Source organism: Leuresthes tenuis, unplaced genomic scaffold, assembly GCF_036924035.1.
Source record: "Leuresthes tenuis unplaced genomic scaffold, fLeuTen1.0.hap1 SCAF_1, whole genome shotgun sequence".
Lineage (NCBI taxonomy): Eukaryota > Metazoa > Chordata > Actinopteri > Atheriniformes > Atherinopsidae > Leuresthes > Leuresthes tenuis.
In genome coordinates this window covers 18,055,729-18,068,450 of record NW_027325355.1, presented here as the reverse complement: position 1 = coordinate 18,068,450, position 12,722 = coordinate 18,055,729, and the positions used below count along the sequence as shown (strand labels likewise).

The 12,722-nt window shown below is 39.0% G+C and overlaps 1 protein-coding gene across 5 annotated transcripts in view; it reads left to right on the top strand.

The window, feature by feature from the left end:
• dock9b (dedicator of cytokinesis 9b) overlaps nucleotides 1-11,515 on the top strand; it is a 57,960-nt gene extending 46,445 nt beyond the window's left edge. For 3 of the 5 annotated variants that reach the window (XM_072386878.1, XM_072386825.1, XM_072386942.1), the window contains 16 exons: nucleotides 177-313; nucleotides 1,031-1,146; nucleotides 1,234-1,371; nucleotides 1,509-1,691; nucleotides 1,791-1,904; nucleotides 2,248-2,463; nucleotides 2,577-2,634; nucleotides 3,719-3,825; nucleotides 4,506-4,628; nucleotides 4,982-5,095; nucleotides 6,279-6,425; nucleotides 6,919-7,129; nucleotides 8,146-8,336; nucleotides 8,412-8,512; nucleotides 9,244-9,382; nucleotides 10,397-11,515. In XM_072386878.1, the coding sequence (XP_072242979.1) occupies nucleotides 177-313; nucleotides 1,031-1,146; nucleotides 1,234-1,371; nucleotides 1,509-1,691; nucleotides 1,791-1,904; nucleotides 2,248-2,463; nucleotides 2,577-2,634; nucleotides 3,719-3,825; nucleotides 4,506-4,628; nucleotides 4,982-5,095; nucleotides 6,279-6,425; nucleotides 6,919-7,129; nucleotides 8,146-8,336; nucleotides 8,412-8,512; nucleotides 9,244-9,382; nucleotides 10,397-10,510 (2,209 nt within the window). In that variant the 3' untranslated portion in view covers nucleotides 10,511-11,515. The remainder of the gene's footprint in view (nucleotides 1-176; nucleotides 314-1,030; nucleotides 1,147-1,233; nucleotides 1,372-1,508; nucleotides 1,692-1,790; nucleotides 1,905-2,247; nucleotides 2,464-2,576; nucleotides 2,635-3,718; nucleotides 3,826-4,505; nucleotides 4,629-4,981; nucleotides 5,096-6,278; nucleotides 6,426-6,918; nucleotides 7,130-8,145; nucleotides 8,337-8,411; nucleotides 8,513-9,243; nucleotides 9,383-10,396) is intronic. The other 2 variants (XM_072387009.1, XM_072386826.1) reach the window with 1 other exon arrangement.
• The last annotated feature ends 1,207 nt before the right edge of the window (nucleotides 11,516-12,722 follow it).

Below are 12,722 nucleotides of genomic sequence, written 5' to 3'. Positions count from 1 at the left end.
AATAGCAGCCACTTATTTATCCGCTGTGTTTTGTCTGCTGTTTTCATCTTCACAACATAAGCCCCTCGCTCTGACTAATGTGTAATAATGACTATTATTTATCATTGTCCTGATTATTCTGCCGTATGACAATAAGACAGCCAGACTTACAGTTCATGATTTTCCTTTCCCAATAGGAGCCAGGAGGGCACAGGACCTGTGGCTGCAGACAGGAAGTCTCTGACTTTGCCTGTGTCTCGTAACAGGGCTGGAATCCTGCATGCTCGCCTACAGCAGCTAGGAGCTCTGGAGAGCGCTCACACCATCAATAACAGTAAGTTTGACCTTCTGTAATTAAATCAGTTATTCTTATGTGAAAGATGGGATACCAAAGACAGTGCAATCCCAGAAATCCAACCTTAAATTGTAGCCAAGGGTCAAACATGAAGAAGCAGTGAGTGAACTATATTAAACCAGGCGAAATGTTAAAACCCAGTTAGGCACAAAAGACAGATGCCATTAGAAAAAACACCAGGAAACAATTGATTTGGCCAAGGGGAGTACAGTTTAATCTGAGTGATAATCAACAAATCAAAGACAGATCTGGCAAAAAAATGAAGAAAGTCAAGAAGTGAAACTAATTTTGTTAGCAGAGACTGAATTAGCATACAGCAGTCATGTGGGAGCCCATCGTCGATGTCTCTCTTTATTAAAATTAAGAGCTCATTTATTTTTAAGACGGTTTCTTCTAACGTGAACAAAATCAGTCTGCAGCAGATATTTGAGGACCCAAATTATCCTGAGGGGAACTGACCACATGATTACAGCTGAAAACTGTCAGTTTTGCCTGAACTGATAATGCCTCAAATTATTTTTATTTGATGGGAATCAATATTATACTGACCTCTACTGGTAGACAGCGGCAGCTGCAATAACGATGAGAGTCTCTGACACAATGGTGATGATCAACAAAGCAGTCACAGATCACATGTTATGATATTGTTCTTATGAAGTCTTATTTATAACGGTGACCTTGGATTTTTGCTTCTAGTGTACTCCCATACAGAAGCGGATGTAAACAGCCAGTGCCTGCTGGAGGCCAATGTGTCCACAGAGGTCTGTTTGACCGTGCTGGACACACTCGGCATCTTCATCATGGGATTCAAGGTGTTAACAAAAACAGTCATTTAACCTAAATCTCCAGGATGCACCTTTGTTAGGTCATCAATTAACATGTACCTCCTATGTTTTCAGACCCAACTGAATTCAGATCTAGGTCACAATCCCCTGATGAAGAAAGTTTTCCAGGTGTACTTGTGCTTCCTGCAGATCCCTCAGTCAGAGGCCGCTCTCAAACAGGTCTTCACCTCACTCAGGACCTTCATTTACAAGGTGAAATACAGGGTCTCTGTTTCACCTAATTTGGTGTCATGATGATTGGACCAGAGAAGGAAGTGGAGAAGCTGGAATCAGTTTTTTCAGGCCAATTTCTTAAAATGATCGTAAAGTTTCTTTTCCATGTCCTCCAGTTCCCTTGTACCTTCTTTGACGGTCGGGCCGACATGTGTGCCTCTCTCTGCTATGAAATCCTCAAGTGCTGTAACTCCAAGCTGAGCTCCATCCGTAGCGACGCTGCCCATCTTCTCTACTTCCTCATGAAGAGCAACTTTGACTACACAGGTCGCAAATCTTTTGTGAGAACACACCTGCAGGTATTTATGTTTACCTCGTTGTTCAACATGGGTTTTTTCTTTGTCTATTCTGTAATTTTGTGCAAAGTTGATTCTATTTATTCATCTACATTCCCCCAGGTGGTAATTGCCGTCAGTCAGCTGATTGCTGATGTCATCGGCATTGGAGGTACCCGTTTCCAGCAGTCTCTCTCTATCATCAACAACTGTGCCAACAGTGACAAGAACATCAAGGTATGTGTGTGTGTGTGTGTGTGTGTGTGTGGGGGGGGGGGGGTCCTGAAACACATTTTAGCAGTTTTTGCTTTAATGTTTCTAAACTTAGATTGTCACCTGTTACTAACAGACATAATGTACAGAAAGAGAAAAGTAAAATTGGTCAGTAGTGTAGCAAAAATACAAAAATTAGGAGCTCATTACTTGTTTTAAAATTAGGTAACTTCATGCCTCATTGTGATTTCGTCCATGGACATGTTAATGCTTGTATACAAGCTCTGAGTAATCCCTGACATTATCGTGCAGAAGTGTAAGCCTATTATTACAAATAAGCCTACTGTGTCACTGTTGCTCTTTACAGCATACAGCATTTCCCTCAGATGTAAAGGACCTAACCAAACGCATCAGGACAGTGCTGATGGCCACAGAGCAGATGAAGGAGCACGAGAACGACCCAGAGATGCTGGTGGACCTCCAGTACAGCTTGGCCAAGTCCTATACCAGCACCCCCGAGCTCCGCAAGACTTGGCTGGACAGCATGGCTCGCATCCACAACAAGAACAGCGATCTTTCTGAGGTATTCTTCACACTAAAAATGTAAATGTGCCACATGTAGCTCCCAAATAATTGGCTTTTCACTTCACTGAGGCATTGTTGTTCCATCCTGTGACTTTTCTTCTTCACCAACAGGCAGCCATGTGCTACGTACACGTTGCTGCTCTGGTGGCTGAATACTTGTGGAGAAAAGGTGGGTTTTAAAAAGGTTATCTCACTTTTATAATGAATAACCATTTGTCAATCAGAATCATAAAAACCATGGAAGATAATTCAGAGGTCGTAAACTGATTAGCTGGAAAATGTTCCCAGATAAAAAAATTTTTTTTACTGAGATGACTTATTAATGAATCTTGTGCTTTATAGAAATGTTATATGTTCCTTCTATTGGGGTAACCTTTCCTACTGATATTCCATGAGGCTAAAAAGCTTTTTAAAATCTTCACATCTGACACATCTTCAGAGAGTATAAAGCAGAGCTCTTAGATTCAAGGACTCAGGTCAGCTGGTCCAGTCCAGAGTCCAGACTAAACACGGTGAAGCAGCATTTAGTTGTTATGCTGCAAACAAGTGGAACAAACTGCCAGAGGAGATTAAACTGTCACTAAATGTAGACATTTTTAAATCTAGTTTCTTTTCTCATGTGTCTATGCATGAAATCGGCACAGTATCGTTTAACTTATCAAGACTGTTGCTTATTTTGATTAATTTTAATTATTTTATTTTATTGTGTTTCTTTCTATTTATATTATTTTGCATATTTTTAATGCTTTTTTCGCTCCCCCCTGCAATGCTTTTATTTTATGTAAAGCACTTTGAATTGTTTTGTTCATGAAATGTGCTATACAGATAAATTTGACTTTGACTTTGACTTTGACTTTGACACCCATTGAAAATACACACCTGCTCACAGGAACATATGCCTTCATCTGCTACATTCCTGCTGGTCCAAGGGTCATCTGTATGCTTCCGTGTTTAAAAAGTCTCCCACATGGCATTCTTTAGATAAGATCCACTCTTCCATGTCTTTTATGCATCAAAGCAGATAATGTGGCAGAGTTTACCACAGGTAACCTGTTGTAGTGACAGCCCACAGGTGATTGCAGGTTCAGGGTCCCTGTAGACATGCCTAACCTTGCCTTTTAAAGCATTTATTTTCATTATGAAAAATCCTGTTTGTTTTTTTGTGTGAACGGTCATTGGTTTTATTGTGAAATTTGAATAATAAAAAAAAGATTTTCAGTTCTGGATCTCTCTGGGTGCATTCTTTCTGATAGGTATGTTCAGGCAGGGCTGCTCAGCTTTCCGTGTCATCACTCCCAACATTGACGAGGAGGCGGCCATGATGGAGGACGTAGGGATGCAAGATGTTCACTTCAGTGAGGTGAGACACTTAATTGTAGTCTTATCTAAATGCTCCATGCTGTGCATGGTAATTTGTGTACCTGCCAGTCGTTTATGTTGTTCAAGCTTTTATCATGTGTTTTTCATCAAAATGACGTGTCATGTGATTACCCTTTAGAACAGCTCTTAAAGCTGTAAAGATTATCAATTGAGCTGTTGATGAAATTGCAATATTGTAGACTTTGACACGGGGCTTGGTGCATTTGTTACCTGTGGAAGTTCCTGGGCAGCAATGACGAACTGCCTTGAGAAAATCTGAAAAAAGTGGCGTCAGCATGGATGTACTGAAGTGTTTTGATCAAGAAAACATCAACAGGAGTTGAACCGTGTTGACACAGAGGCCTGTGACTGAAAATGACAGCGGTGGCTGAACTTTTATGAGTTGGTCAACATATGAAAAGCGCTTTTACCTTCTATCTTGTCTGAAAATCTTTTCTCTTTATGAGCTGGGCTCAGAGTCATCCCTTAATAAAAAGGAGGCGGTTGATAGATCTGTTTCCTACCACGTCTGCTGTTTTTGCAGGAACACTATCACTGTTTGCAAAGTGTTTACAATGTCTCTGTTTGCAAAGCAAATTAGTCTAAGCTGAGACTGCAGGGAAGAAGGGAAAGCTTATTGGAGCTTAAATTTATTTTCTCTGTGTTCTTGTCTGTGTTCAGGAGGTGCTGATGGAGCTGCTGGAGGAGTGCGCTGATGGCCTCTGGAAGGCGGAGCGTTATGAGCTCATTGCCGATGTCTATAAGCTCATTATTCCCATTTATGAGCAGCGCAGGGACTTTGAGGTAATCTACAAAGTGGGCATTGTTACATACACCAGTGTTATCCTTACATTTACCTGCCTGCAAACAGGATGTGGATCTGAGGTTTTCAACGTAATATATACATGGATGGTGTTTTTTTAAGGCATGTCATCAAGCTCTGATTGCTGTGAAAAAAAGTTTTAAAATGAGACTTTTTGCACACAAAAAATTAATATAGTGCTGCACTCCCAGACTATTTAGATTGGAACAAAATCATCTTTTGACTTTTTATCAATAGGCTGTCATGTTGCCTAATCACATCTTTCTAATTCTATGATCTTTGACATTTCAAATGACTTCCTCACTTCTACTTGTTTTACACATTTGTCAAACAGAAACTGACACACCTGTATGATACCCTCCACCGTGCCTACACTAAAGTGATGGAGGTGATGCATACTGGCAAGAGATTGCTGGGCACATACTTCAGAGTGGCCTTTTTTGGACAGGTAAGATTCTGAAAAAGTTAAATACACACATCTATTTACAGATGTTTGATAACAGCATGAAGGTCATCTTCTCTCTTGATTTGAGCATATTTCCATGTACTGATACACACATGAACCTCTGAAGCTGAGTGTGCCCTCACTTCTCTTTAATGCAAATGTTTCTTCTTTTTCACCCCCCTCAAAGGCTGCGGTAAGTGTGTTTAGCTGTAGATCTGTGTGCATTGGGCCTGCGTCCTGTCCTGTGTCTGTGCATTTTTAGATTTTAAGTTAGATTAATGCGTATTTGTTAAACTACTGCCAAGTAGGCATAGATTTCGCACATTTATATCTACAGTGGCATAATAATTGCAGTAGTCGGCAATCAGCATGACTCCCGAAACAGTTGCACAGTTTAGAGTGCAGATTTGGCATTTGCATGTTCTTAGCAAAACAAAATCTGGTAGTTTTTTTTTTTTTGGTGGTTTTGCCTGTGATTTTGCACCATTTATAGTTTTTGTTGCCACACACATACACATACACGGACACACCCACACCGACTGAGTTTATTTCTGCAGTCATGTGTGATTCTTCGTAATCTCTCCATTAAGCCTCTTCATTTACCCTCCACTGATTATATTGCCTATTTCCATCCACATGTATCTGTGTTGTTGTCCACAAACACACGCATGAACGTTTTTCTAACCTTTCATTTATTTAGTGTCTCTTTCCTTGACTGTAACAGTTTACTCAAAGTTCTGCTTTGTATGGTTGAGGGAGATTTATTTGCAGAAACGCAATATGATTTTAAAATCTATCTTTATTTTTAAAGAATCTTGAGATGAGAGTGAGCAATTTATGTCAAGAGAGCAACTGTTTTCTTCCATGCAGTCCATCATGTTTAATTGTTTTGTCCCTGATGTAGCACAGAAAAAGGTCAAACCGAACACTGGCTCTTGAGAAGGCGTTTATTATTTTATAACCATTGTTTCTTCAAGTTGCATGGAGTAGGAGGATGAAAGAGGGGTTATTTAGTTGAATTCTATCTACATCTTTGACACTTCAACCTCCCCACTGCTGCTTTCTGTTTGAGTGTTGCCTGTATACTTTGGTGTTTTTTCTTTGTTATTTTTTTTCCCTGAATAATTTTGTCGTGAGAAGTATTTGAAGTTGAAAAGTATTTGAAGTTTTTGAACATCTGCTGCAGGGCTTTTTTGAGGATGAGGACGGAAAGGAATACATCTATAAGGAGCCCAAGTTCACTCCACTGTCTGAAATTTCCCAGAGACTTCTGAAGCTCTACTCTGACAAATTTGGACAGGAGAATGTCAAGATCATTCAGGACTCTGGCAAGGTGGGATTATATTCATGTGTGTCTGTGTGACAATAAGGGTATGTTGCAACCAGACGATGGTGTTTGTAAGACAAGTTTCTGACAGCTTGTTGTGTATAGTGCATGGAGACAGCTGACGTTGTGTGACAGCTGATGGAAGTCTGTAACTTAGAGAAAACGTTCAAGACAAGTCTTACCTTCTCACTGAGCGGTCATCGTACTTGTAAATAGAGCCAAACTCACTGCAGAAATACTTTCTTTAACTTAAGTGGATGGTGATTTTTGTCAGATGAAGCTGAGCCTAGAAAGTCACAATTTTATTCCATTTATTTATTGTTCTCAGTGCAAAGTCAAGCTGATTTTAGCAAGCTCAGAAGACAGAGACTTTTTTTTCCTATTGAACTCTCAGCAAAAAAGTTGATTCATCTTTCCCTAAATGAAATAAACAGTTTTTCAAACACTAGCTGTATTCAGCACCTTTAAATCGACATATTTTCCCCTTCTAACCCCACAGGTAAACCCCAAGGACCTAGACTCGAAGTATGCCTACATCCAGGTGACTCATGTCACACCCTACCTAGATGACAAAGAGCTGGAGGACAGGAAGACTGACTTTGAGAAAAGCCACAACATCAGGCGCTTCGTTTTTGAGACGCCATTCACAGTATCGGGCAAGAAGCAGGGAGGAGTGGAGGAGCAGTGCAAACGGCGTACTGTTCTTACCAGTATGTCCTACACTGATAACAGTATTTTTTTTGTTTAAAAGGAGAGGAAGTCACGTGGTGTTAATGTAGAATAATTAACCAAAATAAGTCTTATCACCTGTGTGTGGTAATAAAGATGACAAAATGCAAGTTTGTGTGAATATGGTAGTTACATTGTCCAGAGGTCAAGTAGCTAATCATACCTATTCCTTTAAATGAAAAGTAGCATCTCCACCATCTCACTAACAACAATTTTCGGTTTTATTACTCTTGTGATTGTCACAGAGAAAAATAGATTTAATGTTGATATTGTGAAGATATAAATTCTGTCCTCTCAGTTATCTTTGTGAATACTTTGGGTACACGAGAACACTAAGATAAATATCCAATGGATACCTGCCAATACCTGCCGATGAGTGGCAGTAAAACAGAAATGGTGTAAATCCCTCTGGGATTTAACTTTTTATTTATTTATTGATTTGATGCTATTAGTTTTCTTTTGTTGCTACAAAAAAGGCGATTGTCAAATATGAACACATTTTAACTGATTGCATTCTTAAAAATGTAGTTTCAAAGTAAACTCCGTGAATCACTAAAGTAAGAGGTCGGGTTCTTCAGTACATCAGAAAAGTACTACGGTGAGTTAGCAAAGTCGGGATTCGGAGAACAGGAATACCTTCCTTGTTGTTTGTTGTTGTTGATTGCAGAATTCCGGCTATCTCACTTTACACTTAGTCAGATAAGGTGATGTTTATTACCGTTCTATCTACTTCATCCCAAGGTTCAAGTGTTATCTTGTCTTGTTAACAATCATACTGACTGATAATGACTTGGCTGTGGGAAAACCTCACTTGAGACTGTTTACATTTACAGTGGATCACGTTTAACATCAGTGTTACGAATGTTGCCACGGAAACACAACTAGACAGAATACAATGTGTCTTAGAAGCATTTAGTTGTCACACTGTCAAAGATGATACCAGTATGTTCTTGCTGACTAACACCATGCTTTTTCTGTCTCGACCCTGTCCACCCAGCCACCCACTGTTTCCCTTATGTAAAGAAGCGTATAGCAGTCATGTACCAACATCAGACCGACCTGAGCCCGATAGAGGTGGCTATAGATGAGATGAGCGCTAAAGTGGCTGAACTGCGACTTCTGTGCTCGGCCTCTGAGGTGGACATGATCCGCCTGCAGCTCAAACTGCAGGGGAGCATCAGTGTTCAGGTATAGTAGACTTTATAAGATTCACGTGTTTGATTTAAAAGCCTTTAAATCGATTGACCCCCAGTTGTTTTCTAGGTAAACGCAGGTCCTCTCGCCTATGCCAGAGCCTTTCTGGATGACAGCAGTGCCAAGAAATACCCAGACAACAAGGTTAAACAGCTAAAAGAGGTCTTCAGGTACAGAGAACAGGCAGAAGCCCTTGCATATAACAAAATGTTTAATTATAACACAGTCCATGGTCCATTGTGCATTTCACAGCTTTGTTGTTTCAAGTTTATGTGACCTAATCGGAAATTTGCACAGGTAGAGTCAACAAGTGTATTGCTATTAAGTTTTGTTCCATCAGAACAAGCCCTGATCTCTGGAAATAGTTCATATTTATCTGGACTTACAGTCGGCCGAGTGTAATTTGCCAGTGACATGAACAGACCAACCACTGTCCATGCATGTTCTTGGAACGTGATAAACAACAACTTTTGAATAAAAGATTAGGTCAAAGCAGCTTGTAAGTGAGCTTGTAAGTCACTTTGGAAAAAAAAAAGATCTGCTTGATGTAACTGTAGGTAAAGCTACTGTTGTTACATAAACACAATTCGACAGAAACAAAGAGAATAATCCTTTAATGATGATCACAAACTGGTGAGAAACGTAACTCTTGTACACCAAGAATGAAACCAAGTTTGAAAGGTTCTCTTTTACTTCTTTATTTTATATGAATGCTCAGACAAATTAACAAGTTATAGATAAAATAAAAAAATAAAAAACTTTTCTCCAAATGTGGTTTGTAACTAGTCCATTTTAGAGCTCTCCAGAAGTATCCAACACACGCAGTGTATAAACATATTTAGACATGTATAGACACATAAGTTTACAAGTAGTGTTAAAGTGCTTCTGCATCCATCTTCAGGCAGTTTGTGGATGCCTGTGGTCATGCGCTTGGGGTAAACGAGCGACTGATTAAGGAAGACCAGCAAGAGTATCATGATGAGATGAAGGCCAACTACAGAGACCTGACCAGGGAGCTGTCAAACATCATGCATGAACAGGTGAGAACACTAGAAATGCCAATATGTGCTTTTATTCAGTGATATCATGTCAGCTGTAGAAATGCACAGTATACAGTATGCTATTACACCACTTTTCTCATTAGGAACCCATGAAGAGTGTCATTGAGTTGAGCTGTCAGTTAGGGAACATTTAAGCATCTCTGTCAAGAATTATTTAGGATGAAAAGTTAATGATTTCTGAAGTTGACCTTTTTGAAGCTGAACAAAAACAAAAACTTTTAACAAACTATGTCATAGGAGATTTAGAGTGTGTAACATGGGTTATTCGGCAGTGTTAAGGTAACATTTGGGATTCTAAAAATCATTTAAATGCCAAAAAAAGATGCTTTGGTAGAATATTTACCCAATATTTCACAAGTTGTTATTTAAAGCTGTGCATTCTTCTCTATTTCAAGTTGTTAGATGTCTTTATTCTCTGCGATCTTCTGCTCACTTACTAACCATTTATCTTATCTCCTGCTCTCTTTGTCTTTGTGCTTGCCTGAGCAGATTGGAGGGTAATACCATTGTCATTTTATAAAGCTGTTATGTAGAAATAATAAGGACATGGCTTCTTTTTTTTCCCAAAATATGCTAATTCATTAATCTCTCTCTCTCTCTCACTCACACACAAACAAACTTGTATTTCTATCTTTGTGTTGATCCAGTAATGCATTCCTTAAGCCCATCACCTTAAACTATCACAGCTGAATTTCTAATCCTACCTATAAAACAAAGCTTTGACCCTCAAAAATCCCTTTAAACATGTAGGGATCACCATTTTGTCCCCATAAAACACATCGGAACTCACAAGTATAGTGGGCACCTTGTTGTTGGACCTCATGAATATGGAAAAACAAGCACAGACGCACACACACACACACTGAAAGAAATTAAAAATATTAATAGCATGTCTTGTAGCTAGTATTAAAATATCTTTTAAACAGCTGTTTAAATAGTTTTTTTTTAATACTGTTTAAAAATAGAAAAAGAGGAAATATCTCTTTCTTCTAGATAAACCCAGTGGAGGACGGTACAAGGAGTACTCTGTCTGACTCTTTGGGTATCTTCAACGCCATCAGCGGCACACCAAGTGCCAACCAACATGGCTCAACTACCATTCTCTGATGGGGACCTTTCATGCCCAACTCGAGCCTTCATCATCGTTTTAACCACCTGATGGATCGATTAGGACGCATTTAAGGAACTTAACACAGAATAATAATCAGTTTTTTTGTATTTTTCTCTCTTTTTTCTGTGCATGTCATCAACTGCAAAAAATCAACAAAATCACGTTTGCTTGTCTTTGTTCTTGTTTCCTATGGAGACTTTGGTTTAAACCTTGATAATAGTTAGAATATTGACCTGTGGATAGATTTGGATCATGTATCCTTATGTACAGTTTGTTTTTACCACTTTTGAGAGATTTGAGGCAGATGATGACTCAACAAGCTTCAATCCATTACTGTGACTTAAATGATGTTACTGTATCTTATTGTTCATGTGTTTTTGAGCCCTATTCAATGGGTGCTGTCCTCAAGTAAAACCAGACACAGGGAACTGCAGTATTTGCATTTGACCCAAGTTTCCCATTAACGTAGAGTGGTTGTATGAGAGCTCTGCAGCACCGAAAAAGATCAATGTCCCTGCTGTAACCAAATACACGGAGCTGAGGTTGATACACAGTATTTTTGCATTTCTTTCTACAATTCTTTTACATCGAGCCCCAGTTACAGCAAATGCATTTTTCTGTCTAACACAGAGTTGTCAGTTTATTTTTTATCTTTCAAAAGAAATGATTTTTCTATTTTAGGCCAATGGACTTGTATAGAAACTGTCCGAAGCCAAGTGAACCACAATGTTTTAACCTATTTTATGAAAAGAGTGTGCAATATTTTCTATTGTTACCAAGGCTACCTACTGCACAAATGAACACTCTTGCCAAAGACATTGGAAAAATATCGTGCAATCCAAGACAAGGGTGTGACAGTTTATACTCTACCCCCTTTTTCTTTGTTCTGAAGTCGCCTTTTATTATCCGAGAGGTCAAATTAAATAGAAAACATTTTTACTCAATGACTGCTCATGTAAATATTATTAAGACTTACAAATAAATGAAAAGCTATGTTAAAAGCTTTCTTTCTTGTTTTTTTTTTTGTCTAAAAAAAGACTTCCGAGGTCCTGCATATGAAAATGAAATGTTGACGATCTGTGTGAACAAAAACAAAATAGTATCATGCAGCTGACACAGACAATTGTTAGACCATTTGTGATGTCCATGTCCAGTTGTCTGAATGGCAGGAACTCATATTTACATTCATGCATTAGAGCCAGTGCATGAGTGCGTCTGAATGTGTTTTTATCTATGACAGTCGGCGCAACAGTGAATGGGGCTGTGTGCTGATTGCCCTGAGCTGTGCAACTCACTGAATGGAACCAGCAGGAAGGTGGGTGAAATCTCCTCTATGCCACACGTTTCTAACACCCTAATCCTAGCTGTTACCGACACCAGCCCCTACCACTGCCTTCACACACTATCACTGTTACAGGGATTTGGCCTGCTCAGCATCACATGTATTTCATCCATGTTTTACCCACTGCTGTCTGGTAGGAATAGGGCCCTTGACTGTGCATTGCATACAACTTATCACTCCTTTCACAGAACAACACTTTACCATTTACCAACTATGAGGATAACTTCTGCATGCTACTGCGCTCACAATGACAATGCTAATATTCTTGTTTCAATCTGATATAATCTGATATAATGATTCTTCCATGTTCATACTATCTTAGTTAAGAAAATGGTCAAATCTAAAATAGCATGAAGCACAGTTCAGGCTGATGAAAATGCCATGAGTTCCGAATGTCTCATCAAAAACTGTAATTTGTGTAATTGGAAATATTTTAATCATCAGAATCCATAGGGTGGTTATACTTGTCATCAAACCAGGAAAAGGTGGGATGGTTTGGAAACTCCTAAATGAATCAGAAAAAAATGCATCATTTCTTACATCAACTTTGACTTATATAGTGTTGCAAGCATCATAAAACAAGATATCACATTGTGTGTCATCAATCCTAAGATAAATCTATTACTGTTGATCCATTTTTATATTTCAAGTCAGCAAGAGTTTGGGGCGGGGACAGTGTACGGTTGGTAATGAGGTAGATGGTGTCAACAAGCGACTACCCTTATAATCATGATTTGGTACAAAAGCGGTAATTTGCTTGAGAAAATCTGAAATTTCTGATCTGAAGGATTTTTAGATTAATCCTTCTACAGTGCAAAATATCTAACCATTTAAGTAATCTTGGGAGCTCAAGGCTAAGCCAGACA